At 41.2% G+C, this 18997-nt stretch overlaps 7 protein-coding genes and 2 long non-coding RNA genes across 9 annotated transcripts; 2 read left to right on the forward strand and 7 right to left on the reverse strand.

The window, feature by feature from the left end:
• Positions 1-12: 12 nt before the first annotated feature.
• LOC145709121 (mRNA cap guanine-N(7) methyltransferase-like) lies at positions 13-1697 on the reverse strand. Its single transcript, XM_081786803.1, has 7 exons — positions 1634-1697; positions 1213-1409; positions 1014-1169; positions 709-901; positions 462-664; positions 292-413; positions 13-246 (listed from the first exon to the last, which is right to left on the reverse strand). The coding sequence occupies exons 2-7, from the start codon at positions 1406-1408 to the stop codon at positions 121-123; spliced, it is 996 nt and encodes a 331-aa protein (XP_081642929.1). The 5' UTR covers position 1409; positions 1634-1697; the 3' UTR covers positions 13-120.
• LOC145709122 (josephin-2-like) lies at positions 1538-2986 on the reverse strand. Its single transcript, XM_081786805.1, has 5 exons — positions 2906-2986; positions 2053-2215; positions 1748-2004; positions 1634-1699; positions 1538-1585 (listed from the first exon to the last, which is right to left on the reverse strand). Exons 1-5 carry the CDS (start codon positions 2984-2986, stop codon positions 1538-1540), a joined length of 615 nt encoding a protein of 204 aa, XP_081642931.1.
• A 2112-nt stretch (positions 2987-5098) lies between these two features.
• Positions 5099-5977, forward strand: LOC145709949 (uncharacterized). The gene is made up of 4 exons (XR_014134972.1): positions 5099-5175; positions 5262-5337; positions 5378-5463; positions 5606-5977. It is a non-coding gene; the product is annotated as an uncharacterized LOC145709949 (long non-coding RNA).
• A 37-nt stretch (positions 5978-6014) lies between these two features.
• On the reverse strand, positions 6015-9958 carry LOC145709950 (uncharacterized). Its single transcript, XM_081787634.1, has 8 exons — positions 9820-9958; positions 9352-9777; positions 8330-9309; positions 8007-8080; positions 7652-7961; positions 6878-7541; positions 6246-6781; positions 6015-6202 (listed from the first exon to the last, which is right to left on the reverse strand). The coding sequence occupies exons 1-8, from the start codon at positions 9830-9832 to the stop codon at positions 6032-6034; spliced, it is 3174 nt and encodes a 1057-aa protein (XP_081643760.1). The 5' UTR covers positions 9833-9958; the 3' UTR covers positions 6015-6031.
• Positions 9959-10292: 334 nt separating this feature from the next.
• LOC145709123 (uncharacterized) lies at positions 10293-10770 on the reverse strand. The gene is made up of 3 exons (XM_081786806.1): positions 10642-10770; positions 10437-10601; positions 10293-10397 (listed from the first exon to the last, which is right to left on the reverse strand). The coding sequence occupies exons 1-3, from the start codon at positions 10768-10770 to the stop codon at positions 10293-10295; spliced, it is 399 nt and encodes a 132-aa protein (XP_081642932.1).
• A 2086-nt stretch (positions 10771-12856) lies between these two features.
• LOC145707471 (uncharacterized) lies at positions 12857-13387 on the forward strand. The gene is made up of 3 exons (XM_081785002.1): positions 12857-13068; positions 13123-13157; positions 13200-13387. Exons 1-3 carry the CDS (start codon positions 12902-12904, stop codon positions 13334-13336), a joined length of 339 nt encoding a protein of 112 aa, XP_081641128.1. The 5' UTR covers positions 12857-12901; the 3' UTR covers positions 13337-13387.
• On the reverse strand, positions 13371-14606 carry LOC145707470 (uncharacterized). Its single transcript, XM_081785001.1, has 4 exons — positions 14464-14606; positions 14283-14369; positions 13814-14241; positions 13371-13593 (listed from the first exon to the last, which is right to left on the reverse strand). Exons 1-4 carry the CDS (start codon positions 14529-14531, stop codon positions 13409-13411), a joined length of 768 nt encoding a protein of 255 aa, XP_081641127.1. The 5' UTR covers positions 14532-14606; the 3' UTR covers positions 13371-13408.
• A 118-nt stretch (positions 14607-14724) lies between these two features.
• Positions 14725-16036, reverse strand: LOC145707230 (pancreatic secretory granule membrane major glycoprotein GP2-like). Its single transcript, XM_081784721.1, has 4 exons — positions 15901-16036; positions 15273-15810; positions 14991-15174; positions 14725-14949 (listed from the first exon to the last, which is right to left on the reverse strand). Exons 1-4 carry the CDS (start codon positions 16010-16012, stop codon positions 14812-14814), a joined length of 972 nt encoding a protein of 323 aa, XP_081640847.1. The 5' UTR covers positions 16013-16036; the 3' UTR covers positions 14725-14811.
• Positions 16037-17833: 1797 nt separating this feature from the next.
• LOC145709986 (uncharacterized) lies at positions 17834-18550 on the reverse strand. Its single transcript, XR_014134980.1, has 3 exons — positions 18357-18550; positions 18117-18280; positions 17834-18072 (listed from the first exon to the last, which is right to left on the reverse strand). It is a non-coding gene; the product is annotated as an uncharacterized LOC145709986 (long non-coding RNA).
• Positions 18551-18997: the final 447 nt, after the last annotated feature.

Genomic DNA, 18997 nt, shown 5'->3' on the forward strand with positions numbered 1-18997 from the left:
TTCTGTCGGAAATCGAAGGCAGTGAATATATTCAGGCCAAATTAAATCAAATAATACAAAGCCATTCTAGGTATAAATGATAATGTCTTTCAAATAGTCGAATACCAGTCGTGATTTTCTTCATCTGACTTTCTTGAATGCAAAAACGACGTAGAGAGAGGCACATTCCCATTCCTGTCTGGAAAGTGAGCCAACTTGATAAGTAGAATTATCGCATACGTCTTCTGCATGGGCGTACGTTAGTCCCTAAAAAGAATCAATCAAGAATGGCTTTATTTTCAGGGACTTTACTCGTCGTGCTTCTCTCGGTCCGTTTTCCGTGACTGTTTCAAGGGCATCCATTCTGTAGAGCAGGTCCATATTATTTTCTCGATTCTCTTCGAAGAATCTTTTAAACGACTTTCGCATGACCACTTAAAAGTTCAAGCTATTTCGCCAAATAGCACGACCCAAGAGCTTACACTCGAGGCCGTATTCTTTGCAGATGTCTTCGAAAACAGGCTGAAAGACGAGAAATTCCTCTACATTGACTTGCTCCTCGAGTTGAAAATGATAGGTCGCCCCGAAAATTGGCGGCGGGTCTCGAGCTCCTCTGGCAAAAGCTACTTTGTAAACTGAATTCCCGAATTCTTCCTTCCTGTCCACTTTTTTAGCACGCCGGTATCTAGAGTGGATCTCAAAAAATTACCAAAGGGGATCAATTGTTACCTTCGCATGATCTCTTCCGACCAAGGCGTAGTTCCAAAAAATACAGCACCTATTTTCATCTTTTTGGAGGCATTCTTTATGAATTGACGGCACTGGTTCTCGGACTCAAAGCAGTAATGTAAAGCGAATTGACAAGAAACACAGTCGAACTCAATCCCATCTCGCAACGGAGGACTCCATTTATCGTACGAAGCTCTACACTAAGGCTCAACTTTCGACGCTTTTGTGGAAAGAATTGCGAAATATATTTGAAATAAGTCTATAAATGTTCCTAGTAAATGTTCCATAAGTTATACAGTATAAGCCTTTCCTGGTCAAATCAGCCTGGTGAAAACTGGCGGAGAAGCTCTTCGAATGGCGACTTTGATATCTTTCTTTTGATTGCTCAACAGACTCCGCCGCGACGTCCACAAAAACCACATGCTGAGCCCGCTGTATTTTCCATTTATTCAAATCTCCCCCTAAAAGTTAAGTAACATGTCATTCTATAAAAACAGTCATTACCTTTTCCGGATGCTAAGTCCAGGCAAGCATCTCCCTGTTTGACGTAAGTATTGAACAATATCGACTTCATGAAATTGTTAAAATTTCGCATGCGGATGATTCTTTGTGTTTGACGTCGCTCGATTCCTTCTTGGCGGACGTTCGAGTAGAACTGGCCGACTTTTCTGGCGTGTCCATGCGCTGTCGGAGCGGCCATTCTAATCAACAACCAATGAATCTCTCGTTAGAATGATTTTACTTTGAATAGGTGCATGAATGTGAAAGAATAGAAAGAGGGAAAAGATGCGGCGTTTATGTCTGTTTTCTATTCTGGAAGAAGGATCAGTCACTCTTCTGTCGAGGATATGGAACCGTTGTTCGATTTGTAAAATCTCTGAAGAAACACTACGTGAAAAGAACTATCTTTCGAAGAGAAATTTACGTTTAGTTCTGCTTCGTCGGATGTGACGATGAGAAAAAGCTCCGTCATTTTGTCGGATAGTAGTTTCTGAATGAAACAATCGTCAAATATCAAATAAGACGGAGATGGATTTACCTTGAGGTAGTCGATTAGGTTCGATGGGTCACCGATTTTCTCGGGCGTTTTCAGCTTCGAGTCTAAATTCCAGTACTCGCCGTCGATTGATTGAATGGCGATCCAGTGTCGTCGCCGAATAGGCAGCTTTAGCACGCCAATAGAAACCGATGAGAGGGAATTGATTATGAAGCCGGAACATCTACCGAGGTCGATCGACGCTGGCCTTTTCCTCTTGTCATGCCACACTGCTTGGTACGAACGGGACTGGAGAGCAGCTAGACACACAAATATTATTAAGAGCAGAATGGGGACAGTTTCTTTACCCATTATAACATTTATGTCGTAGTTGCCGGTTCCGAGAAACGACTTGTGAGGGTTGAGTACTGACGCCGGAGCTAGCCGGTTACAGACTTGGTCCAGTTCGTCTACCCTGAATGATAAATTCTGGTTTTGGCGACGTAGAATACCTTTGGTGAATTCTTTATGCTGAAAGACATTATTTAATGCGTGCAAAGCGCACAACTCCCGCCGCTGCCTTTCGTGGAAGATTCCGTTGATCATACAATTCGAACCCGAGACTGAGTTCTCAGTCAAGCGCGACATTCTCCGACGGGCAATGTAGTAGCCAGCCACCACCACAGCCAGTGCAGCAAGTCCGACCTCGCTCAGGGACTGATCTACCCCCGAACACCAAATTATCACGAGTTCTGAATTTTCAGTATAGGACCATTTTCCTGATAACTGCAGTTCGATTCTGTTTTCAGCCGATAAATTACGAAAGTCTGCCCTCTTGCAAAAGAGTTTGGATAAATATTATGCGGAAAGAAAAGAGGAGTTTCTGCCTCGGATGAGAACATAATTTTAGTTTGGAGTGATGAATAGTTTATTGTCAGTGTGAAAAGATGCGTATTTGGTCGAAGTTTATCGATGATCAGGAAAATCCAGATTGCAATTAATGCAATCTGTCTTCGCTTTAACCGGTCGCGGAAAATCTTCTTTTGCTGTCGACCATGCCGGTCAGCTTCTTTGGCTAGACGGATCCTCGGCTGCAGTCCTGAACTAGCCACTATATGGCTAGTTAAACAGGATAAATGCATTTATCCTCCCGTCTTCAGGTTCTCCTGTCTCAAGCTAAATACTGTTTATACTGAGTCGGAAAAGGAGAATTACGCTTACTTCTGAGACACGCTCCATGCTCATTTCTTCCCACAAGAAATCCAAGACACCAGCTTCTTGCGCCAAGGCAAGTTCCAGCATGCCACAAGGTTATATCCCGCACCTCATGACACAATGAGAACTGCTGTCAAATGCTGAAGACGATTGTCGCAATTGATTGGCGTTCAAAACTGGCGTACGAAGAAGTCTCGCATCGGGCTCATTTTCGATATCTAAAATGAAAGCGTTAGAAATAGAACTGGTAAATTGTAGGTTGTAGAGAGAAAAAGTCGCAGAAATGGAACACTTAATTGCCAAAATCTCTGAAAAAAGTGGAAACTTTTGATCCGAAAAGCGGGAAACTGGAATGGCGAGACGAGGAATGCGAAACGAGTGGCACATGGGAGGGGGGCCAATCAGAGCGGCGCGCTCCAAACTCAAATGAACACCTCCACAATGGACAATTGACAACTTGCGATCTTCTAACAACTACTTAGTCTAAGTCTTTAACTTCTCAATACACGGGCGCGCGACTAAGCGCTCAAAACACGGGGTCGGGTGAGCCTCACCCGGTGAGGGGACCACAATGCATTATTCAGCCCCGCGCGGCGCGCAAAATTCGGAGTGTGACAAAGTGCGCTCAAGACTTTAAGCTCTAACTTGCGTTTCCGGCAAGCAAAAAAGTTACTATACATATCGATGGAAAGCTTGAACACTCACCTATCAAGATTTACAATTAATTTTGCAAAACACTTTTTGGATTTACGGCTGGAGAGTGAAAGATAAATCCAGTGCAAAACGCCACCACTTTTGAGAAAACTTCCAAAATTTCACAAAGTGGTTCGTTTTAGTGATCTCAGCTCACATTTCAAAAATCAGGTCAAATGAATTATCACAAGAGAAATTACGGCGGCTCAAAGTCGCCGTGGTCGGTTCAACCGACCACGTGTATTGAGAAGTTAACTGTTGCAAATTGCAATAATCGCAAATGTCGATGTGGATGATTCGTTACAGTAGTTCGATGGGTTCGGATTCTCTAATTCTGATTCTCATAGTTCAAATCAGAGTGTCAAAAGTTAAATCAGAAATCCTAGCTGTGACGAGTTTGGTAAATCCTCTCAATGTATCTGTTGCTCGAGCTCTTCAGTAGAATAAGCAGAATGGTTCCTTAAAGATCTTTACGTCTTCATATCCCTAATAATTACCGTATTTGATAGCTAACGAGATGCATATGATTAGCCCTGTCTTATCCGTTCAAAAGATTTATGGATTCAAAAATATGACCCTTATTTGCGCGAGTGTTAAAACTTCTCTTGTGAACTTTTCCGAAGACATCAATCTCGTTAGGATGATCGCTCGTTAATACAGCGACGGAAATATTCATCGACCGAGTAACTTTTAAAAACGGGGGATATTTGAATCTCGTTTTAGACTTTATTATTCAGCGTACTAATGTTTCTTTAGATAAATGCATGCGTCCGTTTTTGATGAGCTAATGCGAGAACGCTCAAAAGTGTCTGATCCGATCGATTAGCCTCCCAAGATTTCCATTTTCACAAATGAAAGCAATAGGCCTTTACGCAAACAAGAAACTTTTCTCGCTTGGGAGGTCATAGTTTAGACCAAATTACGGTCGTCGCAGAAGATACTGTTTTATCATTTTGCGTCTTCGGAGTCTCATTTCTAAGACTTTCTCGGCTTACTGTCTCGCCAACATAGAGGAGAGAAGAAAAATGACCCTGTCTCTCAACATAAATCATCATCGAAATGAAAATTTAGCCGACAAGATCTTGCATCAACAAAATCACAACTTTTTAAATTATCATGACTCGTGAATACCTACCATGTCAGAAAATGGCGAAAGCAGCCGGAAGAAGACAGTCCAGATTCCATGTTTGCTTGTATTCATACCTTATAATATTTTCCAACGTTTTAATTTCTCACAAAAATCGTGTAAAAATCGTATACTTGTTTTCCGTCGAACCGCCATTGTTGATGGAAGAGGCCGACATTGTTTCCAAACATATTTATATTGGTTGGCCAGTTTGGTCGAGTTTTTCTGCAACTTACGTTTTTTTTCACAAATAACACGCAATAATAATATCCCGGTCAATGGCGATCATGAATTCTTTACGTGCTCTTCGTTGTGAAATTGACTTTTAAGGCATGTGACCCAACTTTCTAGCGCCACTGTCTCCTCCTTGTAAAATTGGTTATATCAGGAGATAACGTCGAGTCTTCACAAAAGGTTTTTCTTCCAAAAGGAAAGCCGATCCAGAGATACACTACAGGTTTTTCTGCCGATAGTTTTTTTCTCTAATTTTAGCGGACAACTTTTTAGTGATTATTTTTTCTGAAAATAATATAAAAAATTCAGCTCAAGATACAGTTTGTCAGCATCAAAAAGAAAAATGGCCTCAAGTGCTTCATTGTATGCGTTGAATGCAGTTAAGGTAAGATGCGAAATAAAACTAAGATTTACGAGTCTTTCAGAACACTAAAATCGGCGAGCCCATTCCAGATGAGTCGATGCAGGCGCTTACTACGCAGCGTAAGAATGGTGCAGGATTCACTGACCGGTTAGTAGAGCAGTTTCAAAATTAAAAATTCGAAAATAGAATCAACGTGTTTTTAACGTCTGAATTAGCAGATTGACAAGTTATCTAAGATTGACCCTAATCAGAGGGTCACAATACTATTGAGTGTCATTTCATCTTTCAGATTAAAGACTTCAATTTCGTCTTTCTTCGCTTTCGAAAATCCACTTTCTGCTACTGTCGCTGAAGTAAACACTGCCGGGTTGACCCCCCATCTTTAGGGTTCCGACTGGTACCGTGGTATTCTTATATGAACTTATATAAAATCTCATATTCAAATACATATTGGTATATGTATTTTCTATGCAACCCTGTATATCTCATATATGGAGACCATATTTCGATAAATTCTTGGTTTTGACACGGTACGGACCCGACCTCGCTCTTTCTAACTCCTTTACTTTCTTCTTTTCATTACTTTCATTTATTACTCTATCAAAACTAAATTGATTTAAAGCGCCGAGACTCGGGGCATAATAAACCTTAGTGCTGATGACTTTTGCGATCTGGAGCAAGTTGACATTATTGAAATATTTTGTGTTGCAGGTTTTTAAAGGCAGGATTTCACAGTATTTATAAGTGGGAACGGTCCATTTCCACAGAAGTCGCCATACATATCGTCGAGAGAAGTATCCCAGAACATAGCACCTGCTAGTCCATGTTCTTTTATCCAGTCGCAGCGTTGCGCTAAAGTTGCTTCGTTTTCATAACCGACCCATTGCTAAAGTGATCGATCAATTTCTGTTAACGTGAGTTCAACTTACTGTAGAGCTGTAGGCATACATGGAAGACGTAGATGTATCTTGAACAGCGGTCCATCCGTTGTTTGCAATATTGTCACAGATCTCATAGTAAGCAAGGAAACCTGCTGTCTTTGTGTAGGTGCCAGCGGTACCTGCTCCGGAAGTTGGCGATCCTGGAGTGTTACTTGAACCAGAGAGGGTAAAAGACTTGCCGTAAGCAGGCAGGCCAAAAACTAATTTTGAAGCCGGGCAGCCACCATCCATCCAGTACTGCGCTGCGTAACGAGTAGATAGAACGTCACCTGCTGGATCGCTAGCGTGGCCATCGAACTGACTGTGCCCGAAAGCTTGATTCTCCCAGCTTCCATGTAAATCATAAGCCATAAGATGAATGTAATCCAGAGCAGCAGAAATGCGTGGAATATCATAAGCCGTGTCTATTGTCGATTTTCCAGCAGCAACGGCAGCGGTGAGTAAGAGCCGCTCTTTCCCAGTATTAATTGCCTCTGCTTCGAATGCAAGACGAAGTTCCTCGCAAAGAAGAGCAAATCTTTCTTATTTTGGGATAAACATCGTCATTGTCGTTTAAAAATCATTGCGATTTTAATTCATAACAATTCTAATTTGAAATTGCGAAAAGTATCCCTTTCCTTTGTCGATAGCTGGCGATCCTCGGTTCGCTGGATATTCCCAATCTAGATCAAGTCCGTCAAAGTTGTATTGCCTTAAATAGGAAATAGAGTTTGCGATGAATTCGTCTCTATTGGCTTTTGTCGATACCATCGCCGAGAAAGTTGCTGTGCCGTGTGTCCAACCGCCAACAGCGAGAGTCATCTTGAGTGTTGGATTTTGGTTTTTTAATTGTGCCATTGACGCGTACAGCTGCTCATCATTCCACTCATATGGAGCAAGGTCATTCTGGCCTTCAGGGATTTTAGCGAATGAGTAAACCAAGTGAGTACAGAGGTCTGCTGGTATATCCTGGGGTTTTTGTTGAACACTTGAAGGGGTTCGATACTGGGCCCAGTTCGTAAAATAACAAACGAGAACGCGATCAGATGAATTTGGTGTAGTGGTTGTTGTGCTCTGAGAAGAAGAAGTAGATGATGATTGGGATGTTGTAGAAGATGTTGGGACAGTTGTAGAAGTTGTCGAGCCGGAGCTTGTAGTGCTGGAACCCAAAGTTGTAGTAGTTGATGGTGGGTTTGTTGGCGTGCTGTTACAGTCTACATTCTGTGGCCAGTCGCAGAGTGAAAGGGCGGGGTTAAACATGAGACCAGACGAACAAGTTTTAATGAAAGTTGAGCCAGCAAAGCACTGATAAAATAATTATCTGATGGCCCTCCTTGGGATATTTTCCTCGGCCCCGGGTAAATTAGGATGAGGCAAAGGATAAATCTATTACCGAATTATTTGATTCGTATTACCTGGTAAAACTTGCTACAATCTGGATGAGGATAAAGACTGTCGTCTTTATCGACGCAGAAATTAGGGTCTTCAGTTCCACCACCGCCGCCGCCGGCAGAGCTTGTTGTTGTTGAGCTTCCAGGAGATGTTGCAGGTGATGTTGCAGTTGTAGAAGTAGCGGTTGTCTCTGTTCCAGGGCATTTCACATTAATAGCCCAGTCGCAAACATTGTATACTTGATTAAAAAGAAGTCCTGATGGACACGTTTTAATCGCAGTTGACCCTCGATTGTAGCACTGGTAAAATTTATCGCATTCAGGATGCGTGTACCTAAAAAAGTAAAATATAAAACAATTCATCCGCAAAAAACATTACAGTCCGTCTTTCTTTCCAGAGCAAAAATTTGGGTCTTCTGAAACTGGTGCACCAGCAGTCGTTGTTGTCGTTGACTAGAAAAATATTACGAAAATGAAAATATATAGAATCCGAAAGGTCAGTAAATTCTCACCAGAAAGAATAACGCAAGTTTCATTGATAAAATTCAATTTCTCTTAGGAGAATAATCATTTTACCACTGTTATATATCATGGCCCAAGCTTATAATTTCGAGTCGCCTTATAAAACTACACTGCCGTAAAATCACTCAAATAAAAGATGACGTGAAATCTAATCCAATAATATTATTAAGAGAATCTTACCGGCGCAATAGTCGACGTTGTAGTTGTATTGAATTCACCAAAATTAAAGTTGTTTTCCAAAAGACATGACATATCTTCATGTTTGCCAGGCAAATAGAAAACTCTGTAAGGTGGAAGCAGTGCTCGTGATGCTCCGGAAACAACGAAGAGAATCGGGTAAGATTCTCCTGCTGCAATTCCTGTATTCCAAGGCCAGTTCGTCAGCGTCGCTATTTGACTATTTGCGGAAACTGTTAGCTGGGCTTCCCAAGTGTGGAATTCAACATTCTTGTCAAGTGGCTCGAAGAAGTAGAAAACCACCGTCCATTCGTTCAGATTGATTTCTGGCTTTAGGCGAAGTAGGAGTTGGAATCCAGTAGGCCATTCCTTTTTCACTAGCACATATTTCTTCTTATTTAGATTGTAAGTGTCAGGGCATGGATTCTGGCAGCTAAACGGACTATCTGCCTCCCACAAACCGGATCCTCGACACTGAATTCCTGTTCTTGATTTCCAGTCAGGAACTGACGGATCTTCAAAGACCATCTCATACGTTTCTGGACAAGTCAGAAAGCAATACGAAAGTTTCTCGCCGAGGTGACCATTTGGCGACTCTGTGCAACCAGTGGGATTTTTATCGGTCGTTTGAGGACTCATGTCGAGAATGGCGTTTGGAAACTGCTCTTGCCATGAACCACACTTTTGTCCTTCTGCAAGGGTCGTTGGCTCTTCTGTAGTTATTGGAGGCGGGGTGAAAGTTACTGAAGAATCGTCAGGAGTTATTTGGATATCGGCGCAATTCATGAACTCTTCTTGATACCCTTTTCCAAGTCCGCAATCGTCTGGCGCGTCGCAACCCCAACTATTGCCTGCATGGTATCTCCAACGAAGGACACATCGATCACATTGAATATCATCCGGTAACTTGACCAAAATGTCGTACCAGTAGCCGCCATTGTTATAATTACTATTGTGGGTGTCTGGCAAATCCCATTCATATCCTGAAGTTTTATAGTCGACTCAAGTTTCTTATTGTTCAATACCTTGATCGGTCTCGAGTGGATGTGCAGAGAGACAATCTTCAAGTGCGTCTTGGCCACTGCCAAGTTCTTCAAGGGGGCAAAGATTGAATTTTATCCAGCCCTTGTGGTGGGCAGTAATCTGCACTTGTGTAATAATTGTGCTTCCGGATGAATATTGCCCAGAGACGATCTTCTTACCATACTTACCACCATCTTCATGTAATCGAGGCTGGCTGGCTCCATAAGGATCGCCACATGGCCCACATTTATATCCCTGGCTTATTTGATAGCTAACACCGCCGCAGTTTGAGCCCATGTCATTGTAGTTTGCTTCGATAACGCTACTGTACGGCGCCAATAGTGGATTTGTGTTGATGAAACGGAAAAGAGATCCTCGTCCGGGTGGATCCATAAGACGACCATGCCCGTACACAGCCGGAATAATTGCTGAAAAGATATTAGCTTAATCTCCTTGACTCTCTGTTATACCTAATCCTTTCATTCTGCTGCGACTGTGCTTTGATTGAGCTCGTTGAAGAAGAATGGGAAATCGAGTGACTCTTCAACATTATAACGAACTCCGAATTATCCACAGCGGTCGAGAATCAGACACGCTTCATTATCTCTCAGTCATTTTCTACGATATGTTAATTATGTAACCGTTAAAGAAAATATTTCTTCGCACAGAAATTAGTCCACTCGCTACAAGTTGTAGCCAACAACAAAAGAATAAAATAAATTTTAAATAACAGTATGTATCTTCTTGGATTTACAAGGAGAAGGAGAAAAGGAGAATTTGAAGCAGCTTCATTTTTTAGTGATCTTAGAATTCGACGAAATCGTTAATGGTTCTATAAAACATGAAGAGTCATTGAGTCTTCTCTTTCTTGCTATAGCAAGGACCTTTGCAAAGGATTCAAATGGCTCATTCGAGTACTGAAAATTACCCGAAACAAAATGTTTTAGATTGATTTGAACCTGTCCTTCGACTCCTTAATTATTCCAGTTCGCCCAGTTTTCCACTCCTTGTATTCTTCTTGCTGCGCAATTAATTGAGAATAATGAACCTAAAAATAACTTTCATAGTGCCATAAGGTAGCGATTACTTTTTCGCCATCATCAAGTTTGCACTCTACTTTTGATTGATTAATCTTACTGGCCGATGCCTGCATAGCGATCCAAAGCATTCGCCTAGAAGCAGCCTCCAACAGAGTTTCTAGCATGATGACAGTATCACGAGGATCTGGAAAATCTAATTTTTCACTCGACAGCTAAAATAAGATTATCATTTCGACATGAAAAAAGCCATACTTTGAGTCCCTTTGCGAAGTACTTCGGCTCATGTCTGTGAAGATTTACAATTTCAGGATCTGCTCTGAGAATAGACTGAAATCTTGTCGTGTATTCTTTCGGAAATTCGTGACGCACGAATTCAGTCATTGATTCCGCGAGCCAGAGAGGTAGTTCAATTTTTTTTCCTTCGTCGAATTCCTCTGGAACGCTGATTTTTTGAGTCATTATCATTTATCAATATTTTGCACCTACGAGTGAAGGTCGATGTTCTTCAAGTGAAAGCGAGACCGACAGGGTATTTTTGAATCGCTCATGACAATGTCTTCGAGGTCTAGGTAATTTCCCGGCGAGCGATCTACCATCGATAGATCCATTTTCGTCTTTACTGTTTCTTTCTTAGCAAACTGTATTCAAAACATGATAATTGAATTTAAACGATCTAGAACGCAGAAAGTCTTTGCTGGATATTTTATTCAACCGATATGTGATGTCAACGATGAGTGATCAGTTAAACATGATGAAATTGGGACTGCATTTGCTTCTGCATAAGTTGTGATCGACGTTCTGCTCTGGATTCTTTTTCTTGGTGTGCTTTGAGTCGCTTGACTAGCTCGTGGAAAACTTCGAAGATGAAATTTCTTAATATTTTAAGTCGCCCTTGAATCGCTTACGTTTCAAGACGTTATAATTAAGCTGCAAAAAGGTTGATTAATATTTTTTCCACATGGATATAACTAATTCCTTTTTATTAAAATAAACCTTAGCTTCGTGGATATATCAATATAAATTCGTTTATCGCATTGCTTTTTACTCTCTGGATTGAAAAAATGAAGCTTATCGGCAAAATTTGCGACGAATGCAATAATCGGTTGTCTTTTCTTCGAGCCACTCAAAATCGAGCTAATTGTATAAAAGATTAAATCTAACTGTCAAATAATTACTAACCTTACGGAGGTTCCCAAGCCAGAGATTTTCCTCCGCTGGATCATCGTATTATGATGTCTTGTGAATATTTTGTTAAGATGAATGCGCGAATTGGTTAGTTATATCTTGTAACAATTTCCCGAAGTAGGAGACGGAAACTGCTGCTGTCTGCATTCTGTTTTCAGGAGCTGAGCTGTTCTTGGTTTTTAATTTTTCTGCGCGAACATCCCAAGAACACCCTTTTTCTTGAATGGCAAGAGTTGATATACTAAATTTTAGTAGCTCAACTGTGAGCAGTATATTGACAGATTAGAGTATTACCTCCACCAAGTCGAGAGCGTATTCCTCACAGTGTGGTTCTGCACAATCAAACATGAGTAAATATTTGGTTTGGGAAACTATTTTTGCAATTTAAAATAGAAAGACGATGCGTTTCAAAGACCAAAATCAATATACGCATCGTAAGATTTGAAAGAAGCTCCTACGGTCGTGTGCTGGGAGGGCGTTCGCCGCTTTGTCTCGGATTTCGAGAGGATAAATGGATTTAACCCCTGACTTGTCGCAACTCATATTAAAAGGTGTAGCATAAGACACCTCATGTAATCTACTGAATTTCAAGTCTTATACTATAAAGCCAGTTTTATAGAGTTCGTTTGACTTGAACGACTCTCGAAGCCCGCCAATGCGTCCATTTGTGTTTGAGAGATCTGAAAAAAAAGAAATATTTCATCGCCAAAACAATGCAGCGTTGCTACAGTACCTCTGTAAACTGAATATCCATGAGCTTTCCATCTACAATCGCTTGAATAACATAGAGTTGCCGGTCGTCGTCAAATGTCATGTGACTCTGACTCTTTTTTTCAGTCTCGAAAGTGTAAAAAACATGATTTCTTGAGGCTAAGGTCGACCGAGCCTTAAAAGGATCTTCATCTGCTAGGCAGCTGTTTAGTAATCTTGAAACGAATGACGATTTTCCACAGCCCTTTATTCAGATTTTGAAGGAGCTTCAGATTTTAAACTTTAGAAAGAAACAAATATTTTGAGTAAATCATTGCTTGAAGCCAATTAATGCAACCCTCGAGACTTTCATTCTTTCTCTCTTTTGAAATCCTATACGTTTGAATATTTACCTCTCTCTTTTTTGCTAAAAAGGTTTGGTTGACCTCCAAATTGGCAGTTACAGATCTACTCAATTACGTCAGTGCTGAGAAAAGACTGTAACAAGCAGTTTGCATTGAATGTTAAATACGCTGATAATCGAGGACAATACCAATTCAACTTGAATAGTTCAAACACTAGACAGTGCGAGTCGTTCTTTTTCGACTGACGAAAGTTTTTCGAAATAGTAAAAAAAATGAGCTTGTCGCGAAGAGGATCCTTTTTCGAAGTTGAGATTTCGGAAGATGAAGCCGAACAACCTAAGAGTGAGTTTTTGGACAGGGTTCTCGAAGAAACTGAAGAAAAAGATGAAGTTACGGAACTTAAAAACTCAAAATTGAAGGAAGATATTTTCGATGCTTCAGGAAAGAGCTTGATTTTTTATTCTTTTGGAAAGAAATACTATCAGCTTCTATAAGACCGCCTTCGAAGCGCAAGTCTCGCAAACTTAGGTAATAGAATCTTGCTTTGAACAAACAAATGAAGCTTGGTAGGCTTAACTGACGAAGTAGCAGCCACAGGAGGAGATGGCTATCAAGCTTGTCTCGAACTGAAGGACTTGGTCGAACAAATCGTTGAAAACTTCGAAATCATAAGGAATCTTGAAGAAGAGATCGTCAACCAGTCATAAGTTTTCAACTTATATTTAATCATTCAACAATAAATTTTCGATGTTGGTTTAGTTTAATAACAGTCATTCATCTTAACTGGAAGGAAATGCAAGGGCCCCCTGTTGAACAGTTGGGCAGTCGAAGCTGCAAGTGACGGGGCCACCCATGACGACGCCAGTTGCTGGACTGTGGCAAAAACAGTCTCCCGTCCACATCCAACTTTTTTCGCTGAAAAGAGCCTCGTCTTCGTCATTGCATTCAGTTGGCGTAAAATCCGCTAAACTCTAAATTAGAATCTATTGCCGACTCTAGAAAGCGGAATCGCACGGAAATGTTGTTTGGGCAAAACATAATCGCGGTTGAGGGTAAAAATAAACTATTCCGTTTAATTTTCATCGAGATATTCTGGGTTCCCGTTCAAATATGAAAAATAAATAGAAACCCGTATCTATGAGAACTCTGTCTATAAAAAGTCAATTTAACTTTTGTGTTTTTACCGATGTAATGTCCATTATTTTGAGCGTCTTCTAGCATTCTTAAATCTGCGTCCCGCTTTTCTTTACACGTCTTGCCAGCTTCAGACGGACACGATTCAGAGCATGGTCGGTTCCAGCGGGTCATCTGTCCGGTGAATGGATCGTGGCACGTGCAAATTGAATCTTTTCCCTGTACTGGGCGGCGAAGGGCAAATTGAGATGGATTTGCTGCATCGCATAATTCAGACTGAACTGATGAATCAAGTGAGCAATCTTTGACTCCGAAGTACACGGCGTTGTAAACAGGCAAAGCTGGCATAGGGGGCATAGGTGGCTCCTTGACTCCTTCCGAGTTTTCGCCATCAACTGGTGGCGGCGGTGGGGGAGGCATGTTTTCCGGGTAACGAACTTCAGGCTCACCAACCATCGTTAAAATCACATCAGGTTTTCTACTTATCATTAAAAATTAAGATAAAAGTGATCTACTCACGGAGGAAGATCTGGTTCACCGATCGTAATTTGTGGCGCAGTTTCCTCAATCTGCCTTATTCTATGTTGGGCTTCTTGAAGCAACTCTCTTATAATTGCGATCAAATTTACATTAACAATCTTTTTCTCAAAAGTTGCCACGTGTTTAAATAATTAAAATTTCATAATTTGATCTCTCTTTCCTGGCGTCTTTTCCTCTGAGATCTTTTCCATTGGCAAGAGCAATCAAAATCGCAGTGGAGAATTTCATTTTAATTAATGATTGAAAAAGAGACTCTGCGCCACTATTTATCAGCCTCTGTGTTTACTCGTCTGATTCCAACGAGAATCTAAAACAACTTTCATGGCGACGGAAATCTTAATCATGGCCAGAGACTCATCTTAGCACGTTATTTCTATTTTCGTCGCTTCTACTTGCTAACGATGGCAGAATTAATTCGGACTCACTTTTCAGTGTTTCATATATTTTAATACAGTTTCGTCGAAAGCAAGGCATGGAGAACAAATAAAACAGAAAAGTAAACTTTTATTTACTTGGGGCCACCAACGAAAATAGGACCAAGGACGACGAGAACGTGTTCGTCGCTACTGGCAGATCTTCTCTTTCGGGCGCCCACGCTGGAGCAGTCTGGTACGCATGATTCCTGATTTGGGTCGCAGATTTGAACCTAATTAAACTTAATGCTTGAATGAAAACACTGAAACTCACATCACAGTGGAGGAAGATATCGCCACCTTCTTCGCCCTGGAAGTTGAAGGACTCGATCGAGAAAGTAGAAATTCGGTCAAGACCGTTGGCCTGAACATCCAGGGACTGGTAAACGTTGACTTCGTCGTGGCTGCCACACTTGTTCTCCAAAAACGTGTATTGGGTGGGGTTGGCGGGGTCGGAGCTAAGAAAATGTAGTTATTATCTCGGCCAAGGCTTCAATTTAGCTCGGCAGTTGGGTTGCGTTATCTTAGGAATTCTGACTTATTTCTTGTGACTTACTCGGGAGTAGCCCAACAAGTCTCGAGAACAGTGACCATGTCCGTCTCGTCGGTGATACCGATGGCTACGTGAAGATCGTCTGGGATATTGACAGTGAAAGTAGAGTCAACTACAGTAGCGAAGCTGGCATCTGAGTAAAGTCCCATTTGAACGTCGAAAACACCCTCCTCTGAACCAAGGTCGAGCTCGAAGTGAGTAAGGACGGGATTGATCGCGTTGGCAGCGGACAGAGTGACCTCGAGTGGGAAGGCACAGGAGAATCCGACTTTCATGTCTCGTTTTCGGGTGATGATCTTGTTCTCGGTACCGACAGTCGACTGAACAGCATTCGAGTAGGTCACAAAAGTGCCGTTGTTCTCCACTAGCGAGCCACACTCCGAGATATCGTTCGACAAAGTGAAAACCCAGTTGTCAGAGCCTGCGTCGAAAGTACCGGTGCAGTTATTCTCGACATCGGCAACAAGCTCGCCGAAATCGACGCCGGCAAGGTACGCGCCTGCAGCGTCCATTCGAGCGTTTGCGAAGGCGCAAGCAGGGACTAAATTATTTAAAAAAGGCTCTTTTGGAAGATTTTTATTGTCCGAATCGGGCGCATTTATGTAGTTAAAAGCGTTAATGAAAAACTTACTTTCGATGGTCATTTGATTAGGCGAGCAAGTAGTTACGGCATCGTCGAAGCTCTCAGATCCTGTGCAAGACTGGGAAAAAGCAGTGGAAATTATGGCGGAAAAAAGCTTCATTTTATATTGTGTTACGTCTCTCTCTTAAGATTTGACTTTCAGCGTCGGCTGCCGAATACTCTGATATAGTCAGAACGGCGGTGGCGCGCGAGAGAAAAATTACTCGAACCAGCGGGTATTTCCATGCACCTCATATCTTCTCCATATCTGCTATCGTGTCTGTCCGAGGCTTGAAGAAATTCAACGTTTTTCGATAAAAATCAATTATAATTCTAAAAATTCTAGCTTCGCGGAAGTTCCGAAAAGTAGATATCATCTCTATATATGCGTAAAAAGCGAATTTTCTCCAGTTCTCCTAGAGAAGTTCTTTTGTATCAATGTTGTTTTTTTATCTTTTAAATTCAAAGCTATTCATATATAATATATAATGTTATGTAATGTCGTAGTTCTATGTGACATAGACTATGTCTGACATAGAATTTTATATGTAAAATGAAGTGTCCATTTTAGAACAAATCTCAACGCGTGCCTTTTGGAGTCATTTTTTAGAATTGCTCCGTGTTTATCGTGATGACAAAAGTGCTTGTTTTTGATGCAAAGGATGAAAATTGATTAACCAAAATATGGATCAGCGATTTTTGAATTCGATAGTTTTACATTCGTTACTGCCGAAGTAAACTTGTTGCCATAATTTCAATCAGATTTCATGCATCAAATTCATTCGACAAAGATAGGACCAAGCGGACGTTCCATCGTAAGCAGATTTTTACGAGTAATCCTCGTGGCGTAATCTTCACTTTTAGAAGTCGTAATGGAGCACGAATCAAATGTCATGCCTTGGATCATAAAGTCCGAGAAGATTCAAATTTATTCCTTCTACGCAGATGGGAAAAACTCCTTGAAAGATCGAGTCATGAAATCAACGTTGCTTCGCCAGAGATCAGTAAGTTCGAAATGAATGAACTGGTTTTTGCTTTTGATAATTTCTTCGTCGCCATATCTTTGGCAGCTGAAGAAGCTATTTCAAGTAATTCATATATTTTAAGTGCATACCTCAAAGCATGGGCGGTGTCAAAGTCGGTCTGGTCTCTATCCCTGTTTATGAATCTGCCCAAAGTATTCGTTCCTGCGCAAAGAGCAGCAAAATCCTTGTCTTGTTCGCTTACCAAGGTTTGAATTTGAATATTAGTATTGTTTTATTTTCAATTAAGAAGTTTTATTTGATGCCTGATTCTGTGGCAATAAAAATCGCATCTTGAATCCGTTCCTGTTGCAGCTGCGAATGAGATAGCTATAAGCAGGATTGAATCCATTCTCTTTGCCGTGCTGGATGACTTTTTCTGTCATGAATTCGGCCATCTTATTTGCGCTTCCGCCCTCGAATTTCGGAAGGTAGCCACTGCTCGCGCCGTTGACAACAGCGTTGCTAATGAAGCCGTCCGAGCCGTCTCTGCGCGCCATTCCATGCTGTTGAAGATGAATGAAATCGTGCTCCCCGTCGAAAACTCTCGTTTTCGTATCTCGCCACATCTCGTGCACCTCTTCGTTGTAGTACTGAAAGAATGACTCCGCTTTTTCAACAGTTTGCCAAATTTACGTTTTTTCAATCCGCTTTGACGGAGCTTACTACTACCGCGTAAAAATATAATCTTTGATAAGGAGAGCAAGAGCACGTTGGCTAGTGCGAATTCAGCTATAATTTTTCTGAACCGAAAAAGCATTGATAATACTCCGGAATTTCAAGGCGCCTATCTTATCTTGCCTAGCCGTGTAGATACATAAGAAACCGTCACTGTTGGTGGTGGTGCTTATCGCGTTAAGTGCGCCAAAATTTTTCGCAAGAGGATTTACGTGGTAACACTCGCAAACCGTTTCCTACATGAGAAGCGTCTGACATTCTAAAGGGCTCTGATTGCCCACAGACGGAGGTTTTGCCACTGCAGTTGCTAAACTCTTCGCTGAAACAGCGATGCGTACCAGTCACTGAAAACGTTCGCGTTCCGTGGTCAAACAGAGATGCCATTATATGACCCACTTTGCCGTCGAAAAGCGGATGTGACGCAGATGTAGCTAGATTACGGCTTACATTCTCGCTTGGTCTAAGAAAGAAGTACCCGCGTCTATAGCCAAATAAGATGAAAACTCGTAATTAAGATATTTTTACCTCATCGTGCCAAAGCCGAAATCGTTCTCGCTTTCAATTTGACCGAATTCTCTAGCGGGCACCATTCCGTACACGGTTTCATTCGCCAACTCCAACTCCAGAATCTCGTAATTAAGAGGCTCCAAGCAAAAGTTCGCCTGCTGCCATTGTTCACGTAAGAAAAACTGGAAAGTGTCATGATTCATGAAGAAATTTCATCGAAAATTTTATGCATAATTGAATCTACAGCTATGTTTTTACCCTTGAACAGACTCTAAATACACGCTCTTCGAGACGACTTCATTGGAGTTGAATTTCAAGTGTTGAAAGTTGTTAACGAAGAGAAATCAAATCAAATTACAACCCTTAATCTTGGCGTGGAAAATATTTTTCTGCTCAGTTTAAAATCATTCGTTATAATGTCAGGAAAAAGTCGCCCGAGATAAAATTGATAAAAGGTCAACGGAAAGGGTTTAAATTAAAGTTTCGAGCGTCGATTCGAAAATATACGATTATATAATTTCAACCCTTATCGAAAAATTCTTCTCGGTTCGCATGATAAAGGTGAATAACTGGATGGTACGGTGATAAGCGCCTGGGGATAAGGTGAGAACTAACAGGGCCTTGAGGAAAGCAATAATCTTCCTTTTTTATACTAGAAAAAGGGATGGCGATTTATAAGCAGCTTTTCTCTGATGAAAAGATCTTACCAGGGAGCATTGATAAAAGATCAGCCGCTCAGTTTCAGTTATCTCCAAGAACACACCAGGCGGAAGCGAATTTTTCTTAAAAAACAAACGTAATTACATTGCTCTTCATTCAATGAAGATTTTTATGCTTAGTTTATTTTGCGCCTTTCGAATTACTTTAAATCTATTTCCTGTGCTCAGAGAGCTAATAAA

Source organism: Oikopleura dioica, chromosome XSR (assembly GCF_907165135.1).
Source record: "Oikopleura dioica chromosome XSR, OKI2018_I68_1.0, whole genome shotgun sequence".
NCBI classification, from domain to species: Eukaryota; Metazoa; Chordata; class Appendicularia; order Copelata; family Oikopleuridae; genus Oikopleura; species Oikopleura dioica.